The sequence below is a fragment of the Sorex araneus genome, chromosome 1 (genome assembly GCF_027595985.1).
Source record: "Sorex araneus isolate mSorAra2 chromosome 1, mSorAra2.pri, whole genome shotgun sequence".
Lineage (NCBI taxonomy): Eukaryota > Metazoa > Chordata > Mammalia > Eulipotyphla > Soricidae > Sorex > Sorex araneus.
Window position 1 is genome coordinate 242,860,106 of NC_073302.1, and position 17,444 is coordinate 242,877,549.

Consider the following 17,444-nt stretch of genomic DNA (forward strand, 5'->3'; position numbering starts at 1 on the left):
AATAGAATAGATGCATTACAGATTACTGTATGTTTATGAAAGAATGAAAAACTTAAGGGGCAGGTAGGAAAAGATCGTGTTAACTCTAGGGTTCTTGGCTTTCTCTCAGGAAGATACAGGAAACCTAGAACCTGCTGGTGATGGCCATGTCCTGGTTCCCTAAGGCAGATGACCCATAGGGAAGCAAAAAGAGGTTGCTACAAATTTTCACACCCGCCAAATCCATGCATTTGCCCATAGTCTGAAAGGAACAGTAACAGAGTTTCTTTTTTCAATTAAATATATTACTTTCTAAAAAATTTAAACACTGTGTTCACAAAGTTGTTCACAATACAGTTGTTTCAGTTATTCAATATTCCAAACCAGTCCCACCACCAATATGCCCTTTCCTCCGTTAATGTCCCCAGTTTCCCATTCACCCTCCAAGCCTGCTTCCAGAGCAGGAACAAATAATTTATATTGCTTTATATTGCTTGTTACAACATATATCTCATAATGGTCTTGCTAAAGTTATGGCGTGTGGATATACTGAGCTATTAGCTGTGAGTTGGGCCTTCTGTGTTACTGTTTTCACTCACTGAGCTTAGAGGGCTTCTACTCAGTTTTCTCATCTATTTTCTGAGCTGTCAGCTCCATGAAGCTTGAAGGTGCTGCGTGCATATGTGGCTGCACACTTCAGGGGCTTTGGAGCTGGGATGATAAGCTTCTGGTGTCTCTCTGAGATCAAGTTGTGGAGCTGGGCCATTTCTTTGACAGCATATGTGTGTGGTAGAGCACTGGGCCTTTGGCAGGGCAGGGACTTGTGGCAGTCAAGTCTATCTGGAATATCTCAGCTGCAGATGTCTCTCCGGGATCAGTCCTGAAGCTGGGCTGTTTCTCTGTCCTCTCATAGTCTATTTTAAAGTCATACTGGAAAGTCCTATCTATCCAGTTTTCCAGGTATCTGAAGTTTTGTGGGTCTCCATTAGATACTCTTCAGTTACAGCTTTCAGCAGTCAGAAAATCCAGGTGAGTTGGGAAATCACAAATAACATAGATCTGCTGATGAGCTCATCCCTATAACCTTTCATGATTCTAGCTGATGTTTAGGCTTCAGGGTTGACTCCTAATTCATCTATGTCTAAAGCCGATCAGGATCCGGTGAAAAACAGTGTGGTACATACAGCTGGAACCTGTGGACACAGCTCTCACACAGGATCTGCTGGGTTGTCCTCATGATGAGGTTATTTCTTTTTTAAAACTGAAAATTTCTTTTTGTGGTAGACTGTAAAAAACTAAAGCTCGCGAAGGGGCGAGTGCACTCGCAGGCTCTCCGGGCGGCTGTGTCTCACCGCCCCCATTCGGTGCTCTGGAACCGCTGTGTATGGGCTGGATCGGGACAGCCATTGGCCAAGGGCAGGCGAAGGAAGAACGAGGACCATACCGTTTATTCAATCTCCCATCTTTCATCTCCTGCACTCCCAGCTCCGGCCTCTCTCTGGATCTACTCCACTGCTTTCTCTAGTCTCTCCTTCCCCATGTCTCTCTCTCGGAACCCCTTTTTGCTCATGGCGCAATACATTGATGTCACCAAAGGCACCAAAAGATCTTACAGGCAGAACATTGAGGCAACATTATTCTCTTGTATCTGCAGGCCAGTAATCTAGGAAAGAAGATACAAAACCAAAACTGAAGCCTTCCTTGGGCTGAAAAGCACTCAGATTTACATACCAAAGACTGGGCTGGGCTGCCACATGAAATCTACATTGTCAATTACAAACTAGGCAGCACCTGAAATCTACATCCCAAAGACTAGGCTGGGCCAGAGCCTGGAATCTACAATGTAACAATTCAAGCTTAAAATAAAATGCTAGGCACATAAAGTTCAATAACAATAGCAGAACACCCATTCTCTAGGACAGATACTCTTTCAGCAGGACCCATCAATGATGAAATCCCATGGTTGTGTTTCTCCTCTCCTTGTCCAACAAACATATAAGCATTCATAATATTAATCGTTTTGTGTGGGCATAGCAAGAGATGCATTAAACTTTTAGAGTTGCTCTCCTGGGGCCATCTCAATCTCAAACTACAGTGCTCAGGCCAGATTAGTCTTTCCTAGCCCTAGCAGGGTCCTAGTCTCGTCATTACTTTAAGATCATGACAGCACTTGTCCATGATCAGACTCTTAACTTATGGTTAAGAATGAGGCACTTTGGCCAGGCCCATCTCGATGCCAGGGTAGCACATAACTTACCGCTTGCCCTGGGTCCGTCTCGTCCCCCATTGGGACCCTGCCTTTTAGAGGGCTAGGAACTGAGGGCAACCAAGGCTATAGTCAAGAAAGCAGATGCCCGGGAATTAATAATATTCAAAGTCAATTAAATCCCAATTGCAAAGGCATATTAATAAATGTCTTTCTTTGTCCATACAAAAAGGACTTGCTCTGAATAAATTATGCAAAGGACTCAAGGAGAAGAGAAAAACATTATTTACAAGTCAACAGAACACTAAGAAAGAAGCTACAAATAAACACAGAGGAATGGGAGCACTGTGATGGGAGTAACCCAATAAACCTAAACTACCTGAAGCTATGTTATCCTACAGTAGACTATTATCTAGAGTCCTGCTGACAAAAGCCTGGTGGGGGGCGGTGGGGGATGACTTGAATTACCAGGCACCTAATGAAAGGTGGTAGTGTTATATTAATATTTAGATGATAATGTTATCTTTATAAGAGTAAGTTAAAATTATTTACTTGGGGCTGGAGCTATAGCATAAAGGGTAGGGCGTTTGCCTTGCACACAGCCAACCTGGGTTCGATTCCCAGCATCCCAAATGGTCTCCTGAGCACCGCCAGGGGTAATTCCTGAGTGCAGAGCCAGGTGTGACCCCTGTGCATTGCTGGGTGTGACTCCCCAAAAATTATTTATTTACTTAACTGAGTTACTGTGAAACATACAGTTACAAAGTTATTTATGATTGGATTTCAGTTGTACAATGTTCCACCACTGGTGTACATTTCCCACCAGTTTAACTTCCTGCTAGCCCCCACCAGTCTGCCTCTATGGCAGACACTGTTCTTCTCTCTCATTCTTGCTTTCTTTCCTTTTAGACATCATGGTTTGCAATACAGATACTGAAAGGTTATCATGTTTGTCTCTTTACCTCCTTTCAGCACTCAGTTTTTGTCCAGAGCGATCATTTCCAACTATCATTGTTATTTAGTACATCAATAATTATTTGTCAATGATACCTCAATAAAGCTGAAATAATACCTAAAATAGCATGACTCAGGGTTTTGCAAGCGTAAGATCCTAAAGTTCTCTCTCTCTCTCTCTCTTTCTCTTTTAACTTTTTGGGTCACACCTATCGATGCATAGGGGTTACTCCTGGCTCTGCACTCAGGAATTATTCCTGTCAGTGCTTGGGGACCATATGGGATTCTGGGGATTGAACCCCAATTGGCTGCATGCAAGGCAAACACGTCCTACCTACTGTGCTATCACTCCAGCCCCATGAAGTCCTAAGTTTCAGTCTCTGGGGTCGCCCACATGTGCAGTCGCTCTCCCTGGAGGCTCTGCTATCTGGGACCCTGCGTTGCTGCAGCAGAACACATGGACTCTGGCATACTGACTGACATGTGTGAAGAGGACCTCAGGGAAAGTGTGCAGTTCTTCGTTTCTGGTACATTGTTTCACATTACACAATATCTCCAGGTTTAATTCATGTATCAAAATGTATTTCATGTTTTTAAGTGAAAAATATTATTGTATGCATATAATCCATTCATCCATTGGCAGACTTTTTACCTGTTTCCACATTTTGGTTATTGTGAACAATGGCTGCTAAGACCCATGATGTACTTTCAATTCTTTTATGTACTTTCTTTTGTGTACATTCCAAAATGACACAAGTGTGTTCACTCTGTATGAGTGAACTAGAGCTAAAAGGTCAGAGCACCGTGGCCCAGGAGTACAGCCGTCTTAGCGCAAGTGTGTTAACCACCACTCTGAACCCCAGCAAGCACTGCGACCAGTGTGTGCAAACTGACTATGGAGTGCAGTTGCCAGACTGGGGCAAGCCTGTGTGTCACAATTCCAACAACCACAATGACAAAAGGAAAGAGAAGAAATAAAATGTGCAAAATGGGTAAAGGGCTTGAATAGACATTTCTCCAAAGGAGAGAACAAATAACTAATGAAAAAAATGTTTCATTAGTTAAAAAATGTTTCACATGAAAAAAATGTTACCATCACTCATACTCAGGGGAAGGAAAATCAATGCCAAAATGAATTATGGCTTTATAAAGAGTACAGTGGATATTATTGAAATAAACATACAGTAAACAAGTGTTTTGTGAGGATGTAGAGAACTGTGAAAATGCAGAATGGTGCAGCCCTTGTGGAAAACAGTATGGAGATTGTTCAAGACATTGTATATAGAGTGAACACACTTGTGTCATTTTGGAATGTACACAAAAGAAAGTACATAAAAGAATTGAAAGTACATCATGGGTCTTAGCAGCCATTGTTCACAATAACCAAAATGTGGAAACAGGTAAAAAGTCTGCCAATGGATGAATGGATTATATGCATACAATAATATTTTCATTTAAAAACATGAAATATATTTTGATACATAAATTAAACCTGGAAATATTGTATAATGTGAAACTATGTACCAGAAAGAAAGACAAATATGTAATATGAGAGATACCTGATTACAGAGGTAGAAAGTAGACTAGTAGTTAGCATGGTCTAGTAGTTAGCATGGTCTTTGTGGGGTGAGGGAAACGGAAGTTGTTGAATTAACATGTGTATTAAGTTTGGCATGATAACAGAGTTCTGGACATGATTGGTAGAATCATTACAATGATCTGACATTTAAAGTGATAAGGTTTTGCTTTATTTTGTCTTGGAGCCGCTACCAGCTATGCTCAGGGTTTACTCCTGGCTTAGATACATAAAGCAGGACATGGTGCCCTGAGCACTTCTGGGAGTGACCACTCCATAGAAAAAGAAAACAACCAGGCATTGTAAATACTCATAACAACTAATTGCTTCATTTTTTTCTATATTTAGGTAAAATACTTATTTTCTGATAAGACAGGAACACTCACTTGCAATATTATGACGTTTAAGAAATGTAGCATTGCAGGTATAATTTATGGGTAAGTGCTTTTATTGTAACGTTTTTGGACTTTCTCATTTTTTTCTCAATAAAATTAATTGGACTTTATTTGTGCCAAAATATCTGAAAGCTTATAGTTATATATGAATGATGTAGAAACTAATATAACCAGTATGAAACATTATTGTTCAAAATTATGGTTTGCATATGTACTTTTTATATTTAACTCAGAATTAGAATTCCAAGAGTTTTCTATTTATGTTCTTATAATTATTATATCTCCTCCCTCATTTTCCCTTAGAAATCAGTCACACATAGATGATATTAGCTTACAAGACTTAAGGTAATTAAATGATCTTTTCTTTTTTTCTTTCTATTTCCCTGCATGTACTTTTTTCCCCTTAAATTAGTATTGGAGCAGGAATGGATCATAATCCAGACCACTAGTGATATTTCCCAGGAAATGCCTCTGGACAGGTCTTGCCCATATGGAATTCAGAGAGCTCAAAACCTGGACTTTAATTTACTGTCTTTTTTCTTACTCCATATCAAACTTCTTGAACCTATAGTTTACAACATACATTTTTCGGTATTTCCTAATGTGTTGCAAACTTGAAGCACACAATTTAATAAAACTTGGAATTTTCAACTTTTTCAAATTTGACTTATTGGAAGAAAAGATAGAGGCATGTGTTATGTTTGGCCTTTTGATTTCTGACTAGTGCCTTCAAGAACTTTCTGTTAACATGAATTTTCTGGTCTTCCTCAGTAATTCATCTCCTGCCACCAAGGATTTCTCTGAGTTTAATGACCCAACATTGTTGGAAAACTTTGAGAGTAACCATGTATGTATATGTGAAGTGTACATTTAAGTCAATAAGATAATGCTACATAACTTTAAAACATATGTTTTGGACATTTTACATATATACATATACACATATATATATATATACTTCCCCTAAAATAAGCCTAGTAAATAAGGTATAGAGTTTTTGTTAATATTAAGGTTGTAATCAAGGGATTTTATGCCCATATAAACTGAACTGAGTTTTGGATTCTGAATGGATTCAGACATTATGTAAGATGCTTTACTGAGTAATACTCACTGTAAGATAGTCTCTACCTGATTTAAAACTACTTTGTCCTATTGCATATTACCAATATCTTTATTTTAAGAAAGATATTGATCTACTTGATTTGAAATTTTTTTTACCACCTGCCTTTCCTTTGTTGTTTTTGTGGTGGTGGATTACACACTTGGTTGCAGTGTGCCCAACCCATATCCTGTGACATCCAGGGTTGGACTCGGGGTCTTGTGCATTCAAGAAATGCACTGTGCAATGGATCCACTCTCCCCGGTCTTTTATTTGAGATATTTATTGTAAAACTAAAAAGGATCATTTAAAACATAACTCTGTACATGTGCTTCTTTTGCATAAAAAGAATTCCAAGGAAAATTAAAGCTTCAGATAAGGCCTCATTGCTGTGTCATCATTTCAACTACTTCCTGTAGCATTGTTCCTCTACCTCAAGTAGCTAAAATCAGATTTGCTCTGAAGCTTCTAGCACACTGGACTCTGTTTCTTGCCTTGGGGTTTTTGTCTTCTTTTCATCTCTTAGGTTGCATCATCACTTGCCAACTAATGCAGTCAGCTTTACCAGATAGATCTTACATAAAAATCATTTCCTTGACTTTTTTTTCTTAGCCACCTGCCTACTGTTTTTGGCATATTGGAATCGCCATGGGTAGCTTGCCAGGCTCTGCCGTGAAGGCAAGATACTCTTGGTAGCTTGCTGGGCTCTTGAGAGGGACGGAGGAATCAAACCCGGGTCGGCTGCATGCAAGGCAAATGCCCTACCGCTGCCAATAACAAGTCTCACAATGGAGATGTTACTGGTGCCCGCTCGAGCAAATCGATGAGCAATAGGATGACAGTGACAGTGACAACCACCTGCCTACAATGCTTACCCTCCATTCTTCGTCACAACCCAATTTGAGAAACTCCATTTCTCCAGTGAAAATAGATGCTCCAAGGGATCCCAGGTTGTCTTGCTCTGAGTTGTCTCCCCAGTCAGTCTCTTGTCCCATTCTTGTCTAGGTCATCATGCCACAGGATATTTTGAATAATAAGGTGGCTTTTAGCTGACAATTGACGACTGTATATAACTGAAAGGGACTTTTCAATTGGTATGAATTAGAGGCTACTCATAAGTCATGTCACTAGTTCTGAAAAAACTAATTTATTCGGTGCCTTTTGTTTTATAGCCTACAAGTGAATATATAAAGGAATTCCTTACCTTGTTAAGTGTGTGCCACACAGTAATTCCTGAGAAAGATGGAGACAATATAATCTACCATGCTTCTTCCCCAGGTAGGAGTTGAATGCAGGAAGAGCATCTAGCAGGGAAAACTTTGCAGGAGTGATGCCAGCACAATCCCTGCACTATTCCTACATCTCTCCTTTCCTTGAGTTTTAGCTAAAGGCATTCATGGGACAGTGCAGCTCCTTCAGTTCCAAGGATCCTTCTCCCTGTTCTAAACATTACTGTAAAATGCTGATGGGAGGTTTCAGGAGCCAGTTTCAGTAGCATGTTGGGTTACAATACAATCAGTGACAGGCAGGAGTGAGCTTAAGACCCTGCAACATTTTACAAAGGTGCTGCCAAATGGTTTGGAGAATATTCAGTATCATAATGAGTCCTAAGAAGGAATTTCACATAGAAACTGATGAATTTATCTTAGCTCCACTGAAAAAGCCCTTCTTTAGCCAACTTTTCTCTTTCTTAAACATTATCTGGCGCCTAGGGCATTCAGATGAAAATGTCAAGTTTTGTTTTGTTTTATTTTTTTTTAAATGATTTTATATTTTAGCACCAGAGATTGGGACTCTGTATTAAATTATTGATTCACACATTTTCTCTAACTCCATTAATATGGATATTTTATTGACAGATGAAGCTGCTTTAGTGAAAGGAGCCAGTAAGCTTGGCTTTGTTTTCACTGCAAGAACACCGTATTCTGTCACCATAGAAGTCGTGAGTAGCATCCTATGTATTTTCCAGCTGGGTTTACATGCCCATGTCTTCCAGCAGGAGACAGGTGTCGTGGTTAAGAACAGGATCTCCAGAATCTGAGTCTGGGTTTTCACCTGACCTCATGCCTTCTGTAGTACGTTCTCAAACTTTTTTGGGTTTCTCAAGTTTTCTCATCATGCATGCTTGATTGTGATCTTTCTGGGCTTCTGGTTTTTTTGTTTGCTTGATTGTTTTTGATTCTTGGGGGGAGGGCGATCACACTTCACACTCAGTGGTACTTAGGGTATGTTCCTGGCTCTGTGCTCAAGAATCACTCCTGGTAGGCTTGGGGGATTACATGTAGTGCTGGGGATTGAACCTGGGTTGGTCGTGTACAAGCAAGTGCCTTACCCTCTGTACTATCTCTCTGGCCTTAATAATGAGTTCTTTTGAGGATATAATGAATTAATATATGTAAGGTAGTTGAAATTAGTGCTGGACAAAGATCAAAGGTATGATGTAGCTAGAGTTAGAATCAGATCAAACTTTTAAGAAATAAACTTTATTTCTATAACGAAAATACAATTTTTAAAGTTTTGTTATGTTTACTCACATATAAGTATACCTAAATATATTTTATTATATAACATAATATTTTATTGTTCTCGCTTGATTCCCACTCACAAGACTTTCATATTATGGAAAACACTGATTTTTTTGTTCTTTTGTTTTTTCATTTTGGGGAGAGGTAGACCATATCAGGTGGCATTCAGGGATTTCTCCTGGCTCTGTGTTCAGGGATCACTCCTGGCAGTACTCAAGTGACCATATATAGTGCAGGGGATCAAACGGGGGTCAGCCACATGAAAGGCAAGCACATTAACCACTGAACTGTCTCTCTGGGTTTGGTTTTTAACTTCTGTTTTATGCTACACCCAGTACTGCTGGGATTACCTCTCGCTTAGTGCTTAGGAGGGGTCCATGCAGTGGTGACCAAATCAGGTCTTTGGCATGCGAAGCATGTGTTTTAATCATTTGAGCAACATCTTAACCTAATGAACTAGTTAGTTTCCACCCTAGTTGTAATGCAAGGGCAAGGATGTTTTCTTGACACTGAGTTCTTAGTTGAATGGATTGATTTATTCTTTATATCCATAGTCTGTGCCACTGGAGTGAATCTTAAAGTATTTGAAATTCTGCAGTGCCATATTGGTGATGCTGGGAAAGGTGGGAGATGTTCAGAGAAATTTATCATAACTAGTTGGTTAGGAAGGCAAGAGGCTGCAACTGGAAAATTTTAGAAAAAAAGAATGTTTAATTGATTCCAAATTTTATAGCATGTCTACTTTCTTTTTAAATTTTAATTTTACTTAATTTTTATAAAGTAGTTCATAATATTTCATTACATTTAATGTTCAAACACCAGTCACCATTTGAACATTACGCCAAAGTGTAATGTTCAAACACCATTACACTTTTTCATCACCATAATTTGTATGTCTTCATCCCAAACCCCAACCCCTGCCCCAAAGCAGAAGCAAAATAATTTTTGTATTGTTTGTTATGAATAAACCACTGAAAACGCTCCAAAAAATTTCCTTAGAGGAGAGTGTGTGAAGATTATTGTATTTCACCCAGGGGCCATTAAGCCCTCTATAAGAGATATGCTGTTAAGAGTTGAGCTTTGTGAGCATATATATATGTATATATATATGCATATATTCATATATATGTAAAAATATATTTCCCTCTAAGATTGGTTGCCTTCTACTTTATTTATTTTTTTAAAATTTCATTGAATCACCATGAGATACTTACAAGGTTTCATGTTTGGGTTGCGATCACACAATGATCAAACACCCATCTTCTTCTTCTTCTCCTTGTTGTTCTTGTTCTTGTTCTTCTTATTCTTCTTGTTCTTCTTGTTATTCTTCATTGTTCTTGTTCTTGTTATTTTTCTCCTTCTTGTTCTTGTTATTGTTCAGGGGACCATATGGGATGCTGGGAATTGAACTCGGTTCGGCTGCGTGCAAGGCAAATGCCGTACCTGCTACATTATCGCTCCAGCCCCTATGTTACTTCCTTTAAACACAGTGGTTTACAGAGTTGTTCATAATATAGTTGTTTCATGCAATCAGTGTTGCAACAAAAATCCCACTGCCAATGTGACCTTCCCTCCACTATTGTCCCCAGTTTCTCACCCACCCCTCAAGACCTTCCCCTTAGCAGGCACAAGTTAATTTATTTTACATTACTTGTTACAACTGACTAATGGAACTACAAAAAAATTATTTAGTAAACAAAAATTTGTGAAAATTGTTATATCTCACAGTGGGGTCATGAAGTCATTGAAGATTTACTAAGCTGCTTGTTGCTCGTTGTGCCTTCTATGTTATTGTTTTTATTTCTTGAATTACTTGGCTTCTAGGCTACTTTCCTATCTAATTTGCTGTGACCTACTGGAATGTCAGTATTATGGAACTTGGAGGTGTTGCATGGCTCCATGCCTAGCATGTGCTCCAGGAACTCCAGGATCTGTAGAATTGGGCAGACAAGTTTACACTCTGGTAGCTGTCAGATGTGGGTGTAGCTTCTGGGGATTCCAGAAATAAGGGTGTTCAGGGAAGTTGATGGCCCTACTCAGAGACGACAACAGTTTTCAGTCTGAAAACAGGTTTACCTGGAATTTTTGTCTCTTTGGCATCTCTGCCGAGATTAGTTATGAAGCAGTGAAGTTGGGTCATTGGCATAGTGGTGGCTGTAGATGGGGATGTGGTAGCTGAGGCTTCAGCAGGGCAACAACTGAGCCCACCCTTTCCAACTCCCCCTCTGGAGAGTGCCTCAGAATTTTTAGGTGGTGTACCCATAAATTTTAGAAAATATTTTAATTTTATTTTATTTTGGGTGGATGAGGCGATAGCACAGCAGGTAGGGCATTTACCTGGCCAACCCGGGTTCGATTCCTCCGCTTCTCTCGGAGAGCCCGGAAAGCTACCGAGAGTACCTAGACAGAACCGCAGAGCCTGGCAAGCTACCCGTGGTGAATTCGGTATGCCAAAAACAGTAACAACAAGCCTCACAATGGAGACGTTACTGGTGCCCACTCGAGCAAATAGACGAGCAATGGGATGACAGTAACAGTGACAGTGGGTGGATGAAAACAGATGCTTTTTTTCTTTCTTTTTTAAAATTTTTATTTGTTATTTTCTAATTAATTTATTTTTTAATTAGTGAATCACCGTGAGGGTACAGTTACAGATTTACATATTTTTGTGCTTGTGTTTCCCTCATACAATGTTCAAGAACCCATTCCTCCACCAGTGCCCATTCTCCACCACCATAAACCCAGTATCCCTCCCCCACCCCAATCCCATCTCCCGCCACCCCACCCTGCCACTGTGGCAGGGTATTCACTTTTGTTCTCTCTCTCCAATTGGGTATTGTGGTTTGCAATAGGGGTATTGAGTGGCCATTGTGTTCAGTCTCTAGTCAATTTTCAGCACACATCTCCCTTCCCATGCGTGGTCTCCAACCACAGTTTACTTGGTGTTCCCTTCTCTATCTGAGCTCACCCCAGCATGTAAGGCCAGCTTCCAAGCCATGGAGCCAACCTCCTGGTACTTATTTCTATTATTCTTGGGTGTTAGTCTCCTACTCTGTTATTTTATATTCCATAGATGAGTGCAATCTTTCTATGTTTGTCCCTCTCTTTCTGACTCATTTCACTTAGCATGATACTTTCCATGTTGATCCACTTATATGCAAAATTCATGACGTTATCTCTTCAAACAGCTGCATAGTATTCCATTGTATAGATGTACCAAAGTTTCTTTAACCAGTCATCTGCTCTCGGGCACTCGGATTTTTTCCAGATTACAGCTATTGTAAATAGTGCTGCGATGAACATATAAGTGCAGATGTCATTTCAACTATACATTTTTGCTTCTCCGGGATATATTCACAGCAGTGGTATTGCTGGGTTAAATGGGAGCTCAATTTCTGATTTTTTGAGAAGCATCCATATTGTTTTCCAAAAGGGCTGAACCAGTTGGCGTTCCCACCAGCAGTGTAGAAGGGTTTCTTTCTCCCCACATCCTCTCCAACAGCGGTTGCTTTTGTTCGTTTGGATGTGTGCCAGTCTCTGTGGTGTGAGGTGGTGTCTCATGGTTCCAAGTCTTCTTGGTTCAGTTCTGATCTGCATCTCCCTTGTGATTAGTGATGTAGAGCACTTTTTCATGTGCCTTTTGGCCATTCGAATCTCTTCCTTGGGAAAGTTTCTGATCATTTCTTCGCCCCATTTTCTGATGGGGTTGGATGTTTTCTTTTTGTAGAGTTCAACCAGTGCCTTAAATACCCTTGTTATCAACCCCATAATTGATGGGTATTGGGTGAATATCCTTTCTCATTCTGTAGATTGTCTTTGTATTCTGCTCACTATATCTTTTGTGGTGCAGAAGCTTCTTAGTTTAATGTAGTCCCATTTGTTTATCTCTGTTCCACTTGGTTGATCAGTTGCATGTCATCTTTGAAGATACCTTTAGCTTCAATATCGTGGAGGGTTTTGCCGACCTGGTCTTCAATGTACCTTATGGTTTGTGGTCTGATGTTGCGATCTTTAATTCATTTTGATCTGACTTTTGTGCATGGTGTCAGGTCGAGGTCTAAACCCATTCTTTTGCATGTGGTTTTCCAGTTGTGCCAGCACCATTCATTAAAGAGGCTTTCCTTGCTCCACTTCACATTTCTTGCTCCCTTATCAAAGATTAGGTGATCATACATTTGAGGTTGTGTGTAGGGATATTGCACCCTGTTCCATTGGTCTGAGGCTCTGCCTTTGTTCCAGTACCATGCTGTTTTAATGTTACCACTTTGTAGTAAAGTTTAAGGTTGGGGAGGGTGATGCCTCCCATCATCTTTTCCCCAAGAATTGTTTTAGCCATCCGTGGGCATTTGTTGTTCCATATGAATTTCAGGATTGTTTGATCCATTTCTTTGAAGAATGTCATGGGTATTCTTGTAGGGATTGCGTTGAATCTGTATAATGCTTTGGGGAGTATTGCCATTTTGACAATATTGATTCTCCCTATGCACGAGCAGGGGATATGTTGTTTCCATTTCCTCATGTCCTCTTTTATTTCGTAGAGTAGCGTTTTATAGTTTTCTTTTCAGAGGTCCTTTACTTTGGTTAAGCTGATTCCAAAGTACTTGATTTTCTGGGACACGATTGTGAACGGGATTGCTTTTTTCATTTCCCTTTCCTCTGTCTCATTCTTTGCATATAGAAGGCCATGGATTTTTGGGTATTGATTTTAGAGCCTGCAATTTTACTGCACAAGTCTATTGTTTCTAAGAGTTTAATAGTAGAGGCTTTAGGCTTCTCTAGATATAGTATCATATCATCTGCGAATAGTGAAAGTTTGATTTCTTCCTTTCCTATCTGGATGCCCTTAATCTCTTTTTCTTGCCTAACAGCTATCATAAGTACTTCCAGTACTATATTGAACAGAAGTGGTGAGAGTGGGCATCCTTGTCTTGTCCCTGATCTTAGAGGAAAGGCCCTTAGATTTTCCCCATTGAGGATAATGTTTGCTATGGGCTTGTGGTAGATGGCTTTGACTATTTTGAGGAAAGTTTCTCCAAAACCCATTTTGGTGAGGGTTTTCATCATGAACGAATGTGGATCTTGTCAAATGCTTTCTCTGCATCTTTTGATATGATCATATGGTTTTTTTCTTTACTTTTGTTGATATGATGAATTATGTTGATTGATTTCTGAATGTTAAGCCATCCTTGCATCCCCAGGATGAATCCCACTTGGTCATGGCATATGATCTTTTTGATAACTTGTTGGATTCTATTTGCTAATATTTTGTTGAGGATCTTTGCATCAGTGTTCATCAGGGATATTGGTCTATAATTTTCTTTGTTAGTGATGTCTTTGTTTGCTTTTGGTGTTAGGGAGATATGTGCCTCATAGAAACTGTTTGGGAGAATTTATGTTTTTTCAACTTCCTGGAAAAGCTTGAGGAGAACTGGCAACAGGTCTTTAAATGTTTGGAAGAATTCACCAGTGAATCCATCTCGACCTGGGCTTTTGTTTTTTTTTAAGACTTTTGATTACAGTTTCAATTTCCTTGATATTAATAGGTCTATTCAGGTATTCCAAGTCATCTTGGTTCAGTCTTGGGAGACTATAGGAATCAAGGAATCTATCCATTTCTTTTAGATTCTCTTGTATCGTGGCATACACTGTCAAAGTAGTCTCTGATGATCTTTTGAATTTCATTGGTTTCTGTTGTGATGTCTCCCTTTTCATTCCTGATTCAGTTTATTAGGGTTCTCTCTCTTTCTTTGTGAGTCTTGCGAGCAGTTTATCAATCTTGTTATTTTTTCAAAGAACCAGCTCTTGGTTTCATTGACCTTTCGGATTGTTTTCTGGGTTTCCATGTCGTTAATTTCTGCTCTGTTTTATTATTTCTTTTTTTCTGTCTGGTTTGGGTTCCTTTTTCTGGTCCTTTTCTAAGGCCTTGAGCTGTGAAGTCAAGCTATCTATGTAGGCCTTTTCTTCCTTCCTAAGGAATGCTTGTGAGCTATAAATTTTCCCCTTAACACGGCTTTAGCTGTGTCCCATAGGTTTTGGTAGCTTGTGTCTTCATTCTCATTCGTTTCGAGGTATCTCGATTGCTTCCTTGATTTCCTTCCTGACCCACTCATTGTTCAACAATGAACTGTTTAATTTCCAGGTGTTTGCTTTGATTCTCTGTATCTGTGTGTGATTAGCTTCTATCTTCAGCGCATCATGATCTGAGAAGATAGTTGATACAATTTCTATTTTTCCGATTCTATTGAGGTATGTTTTGTGGCCCAGTGCATGGTCTATTTTGGAAAATGTTCCGTGAGCACTGGAAAAGAATGTGTGTTCTTTCTTTTTGGGGTTTAAAGCCCTGTATAGGTCTATTAGACCTCTCTCTTCTATTTCTTCCTTCAGAGTCAGTGTTTCCTTGCTGAGTTTTGTTCTTGTCTATCTATCCAGAGGTGATAAGACAGTGTTGAAGTCTCCGACTATTATGTGCTGTTAGCCATGTCCTCCTTAAAATCTGTTAGGAGTTGTTTTAAGTATTTAGCCGGTCTCTCATTAGGTGCATATACGTTTAAGAGTGTGATTTCTTCCTGTTGCACATATTCCTTGATAAATAGAAAGTGACCTTTGCTGTCCCTTCTATTCTTTTTCAACATGAAATCTATGTTGTCGGATACTAGTATGATCACCCCAGCTTTTTTGAGGGAGTTGTTCGCTTGCAGGATTGTTTTCCATCCTTTGACTTTGAGTCTTTGTTTGCTTTGACTGTTCAGGTGTGTTTCTTGCAGGCATCAGAATGTTGGGTTTAGTTTCCGAATCCATTTTGCCGCTCTGTGTCTCTTAATTGGTGCATTTAGGCCATTGGCATTGAGAGGGATTATTGTCATGGGGTTTTGTGTCATCTTTCTGTGGCATTTGTTGTCTTGTGGGTTTCTTCCTTGTCTTTCAATAGCCCCTTTAGTCCTTCTTTTAAGTTTGGTTTTGAGTCTATGAAGTTCCTGAGCTGTTCTTTGTCCATGAAATAGTGTATGGTTCCTTCGAGTTTGAGTGAGAGTTTAGCCAGATAGAGTATTCTTGGTGAGGCATTCATTTCATTGAGTTTTTTCACTATATCCCACCATTGTCTTCAGGCTTGGAGGCTTTCCTCTGATAGGTCTGCTGTAAATCTAAGGGGTGCTCCTTTGTATGTGATTTCTTTCTTTGACCTTGCTGCTTGCAGTATTGCATCTCTATCCACAGCATCCGTCATTCTGACTATGATGTGTCTTGGAGTCTTTTTATTTGGGTCTGTTTTTGCTAGTACTCTTTGGTCTCTTTTGATCTCGATGCCTGCCTTCTCCAGCTCTGGGAATTTCTTAGCAATGATGTCTTTAATTGCTTTTTTCATTGAGGTTACTTCCCTGTGCTTCTGGTACTCCAATGATTCTTATGTTGTTCCTCTTGAGGTCATCCCCTAGGATTTGATTCGCTCTAGCACCATTTTGAGGTCTTTTGCCATTATTGTTTTCTGTAAACTTTCTGCAGCTCATCTTCAAGCTCACTGATTCTGTCTTCAGCTGTAGTCATTCTACTGTTGAGGGCACTTACTGAGATTTTTTAAAAATATATTTATTTTATTGAATCACCATGTTGGAAAGTTACAAAACTTTCAGGCTTATGTCTCAGTTATACAATGCTTGAACACCCGTCCCTTCACCAGTGCACATATTCCACCACCAAAATCCCCAGAATACCTCCCACCCCCCACCCCTGTCTATGTACCTGATAAATTTCACTTCACTTTCTCTTTACCTTGATTACATTCCATATTTCAACACAGAGCTCACTATTGTTGTTTGAGTTTCCCCACAGAAAACAGCCCTGCTGAAAAAGAAGCATTTGATAATTAGTTTTCCATTGCTGAGAATGAAGAGACATGACGTATTCATATCTCTATCACTTCCGTACCTACTGAGATTTTTAATTCATATACTGATTCCTTTGTTTGTTGTGACTTCTGTTCGTAGCTTTGAAATTTCTGCTCTCATTTCTCCCTGCATTTTCTTGATTGACTGTTCCAATGCTTCATTCATACCCTCCCTTAATGTATTGTATGTCCGTTCCATGGTTGCTTTGATTGAGTACATCGAACCTCTTCAAGATTTCCTCTCTGAATTCTTTTTCTGAGAGGTCCTGTACGTGGGTAACTCTGTGGAGATTTCTTGAATCTTTTCTGTGGAGATTTCTTGAATCTTTTCTTCATCCTTTCTTCGTTGAGGGGATTTTCACTGTTTCTTCATATTGTTATGGAAGTATAGTGTTGGAACCTTCTAGTTGTCCATCCTTATTTCCTCTTGCTGCAGGGAGGGATTCTGTATGTGTTAAGTTGATGCTGGTAGCCTTGTTCCTATTCTAGAATACATCCTTACTCTCAGGCGCTCCTAGTTTTTGTGGGGCCTCTAGTGATGACTTAAGGCTATGCTCTCTTTACGAGGACTTTGTGCAGCTTCTGTTGTTCACTGATAGTTTTTGTGAAGTTAGAATAAGCTAAAGGACTATTTGGCATAGAGTGATTGAAATGGCCAAGGTTGTTTTTCAAAGAAATTTGTTATACAGAAATATGTTATACAGAGTATAATGTAGGAAAAATTACAACTGCGGCCACGTTAGTGGCTGCTGCTCCCGCAGGAGGCCACGCCCCCTTTGAGGCCACACCCACAGAGATACAGTCACACCCCCAGTTATCTCTTGGGAC

At 39.7% G+C, this 17,444-nt stretch overlaps 1 protein-coding gene across 1 annotated transcript in view; it reads left to right on the forward strand.

The window, feature by feature from the left end:
* The window catches only part of LOC101547660 (phospholipid-transporting ATPase IB-like), a 151,961-nt gene that overhangs the window by 35,579 nt on the left and 98,938 nt on the right, over positions 1-17,444 (forward strand). Inside the window, exons 13-17 of the mRNA XM_055127367.1 lie at positions 5,064-5,152; positions 5,414-5,455; positions 5,882-5,957; positions 7,382-7,487; positions 8,069-8,151. Of these exons, the coding sequence (XP_054983342.1) occupies positions 5,064-5,152; positions 5,414-5,455; positions 5,882-5,957; positions 7,382-7,487; positions 8,069-8,151 (396 nt within the window). The remainder of the gene's footprint in view (positions 1-5,063; positions 5,153-5,413; positions 5,456-5,881; positions 5,958-7,381; positions 7,488-8,068; positions 8,152-17,444) is intronic.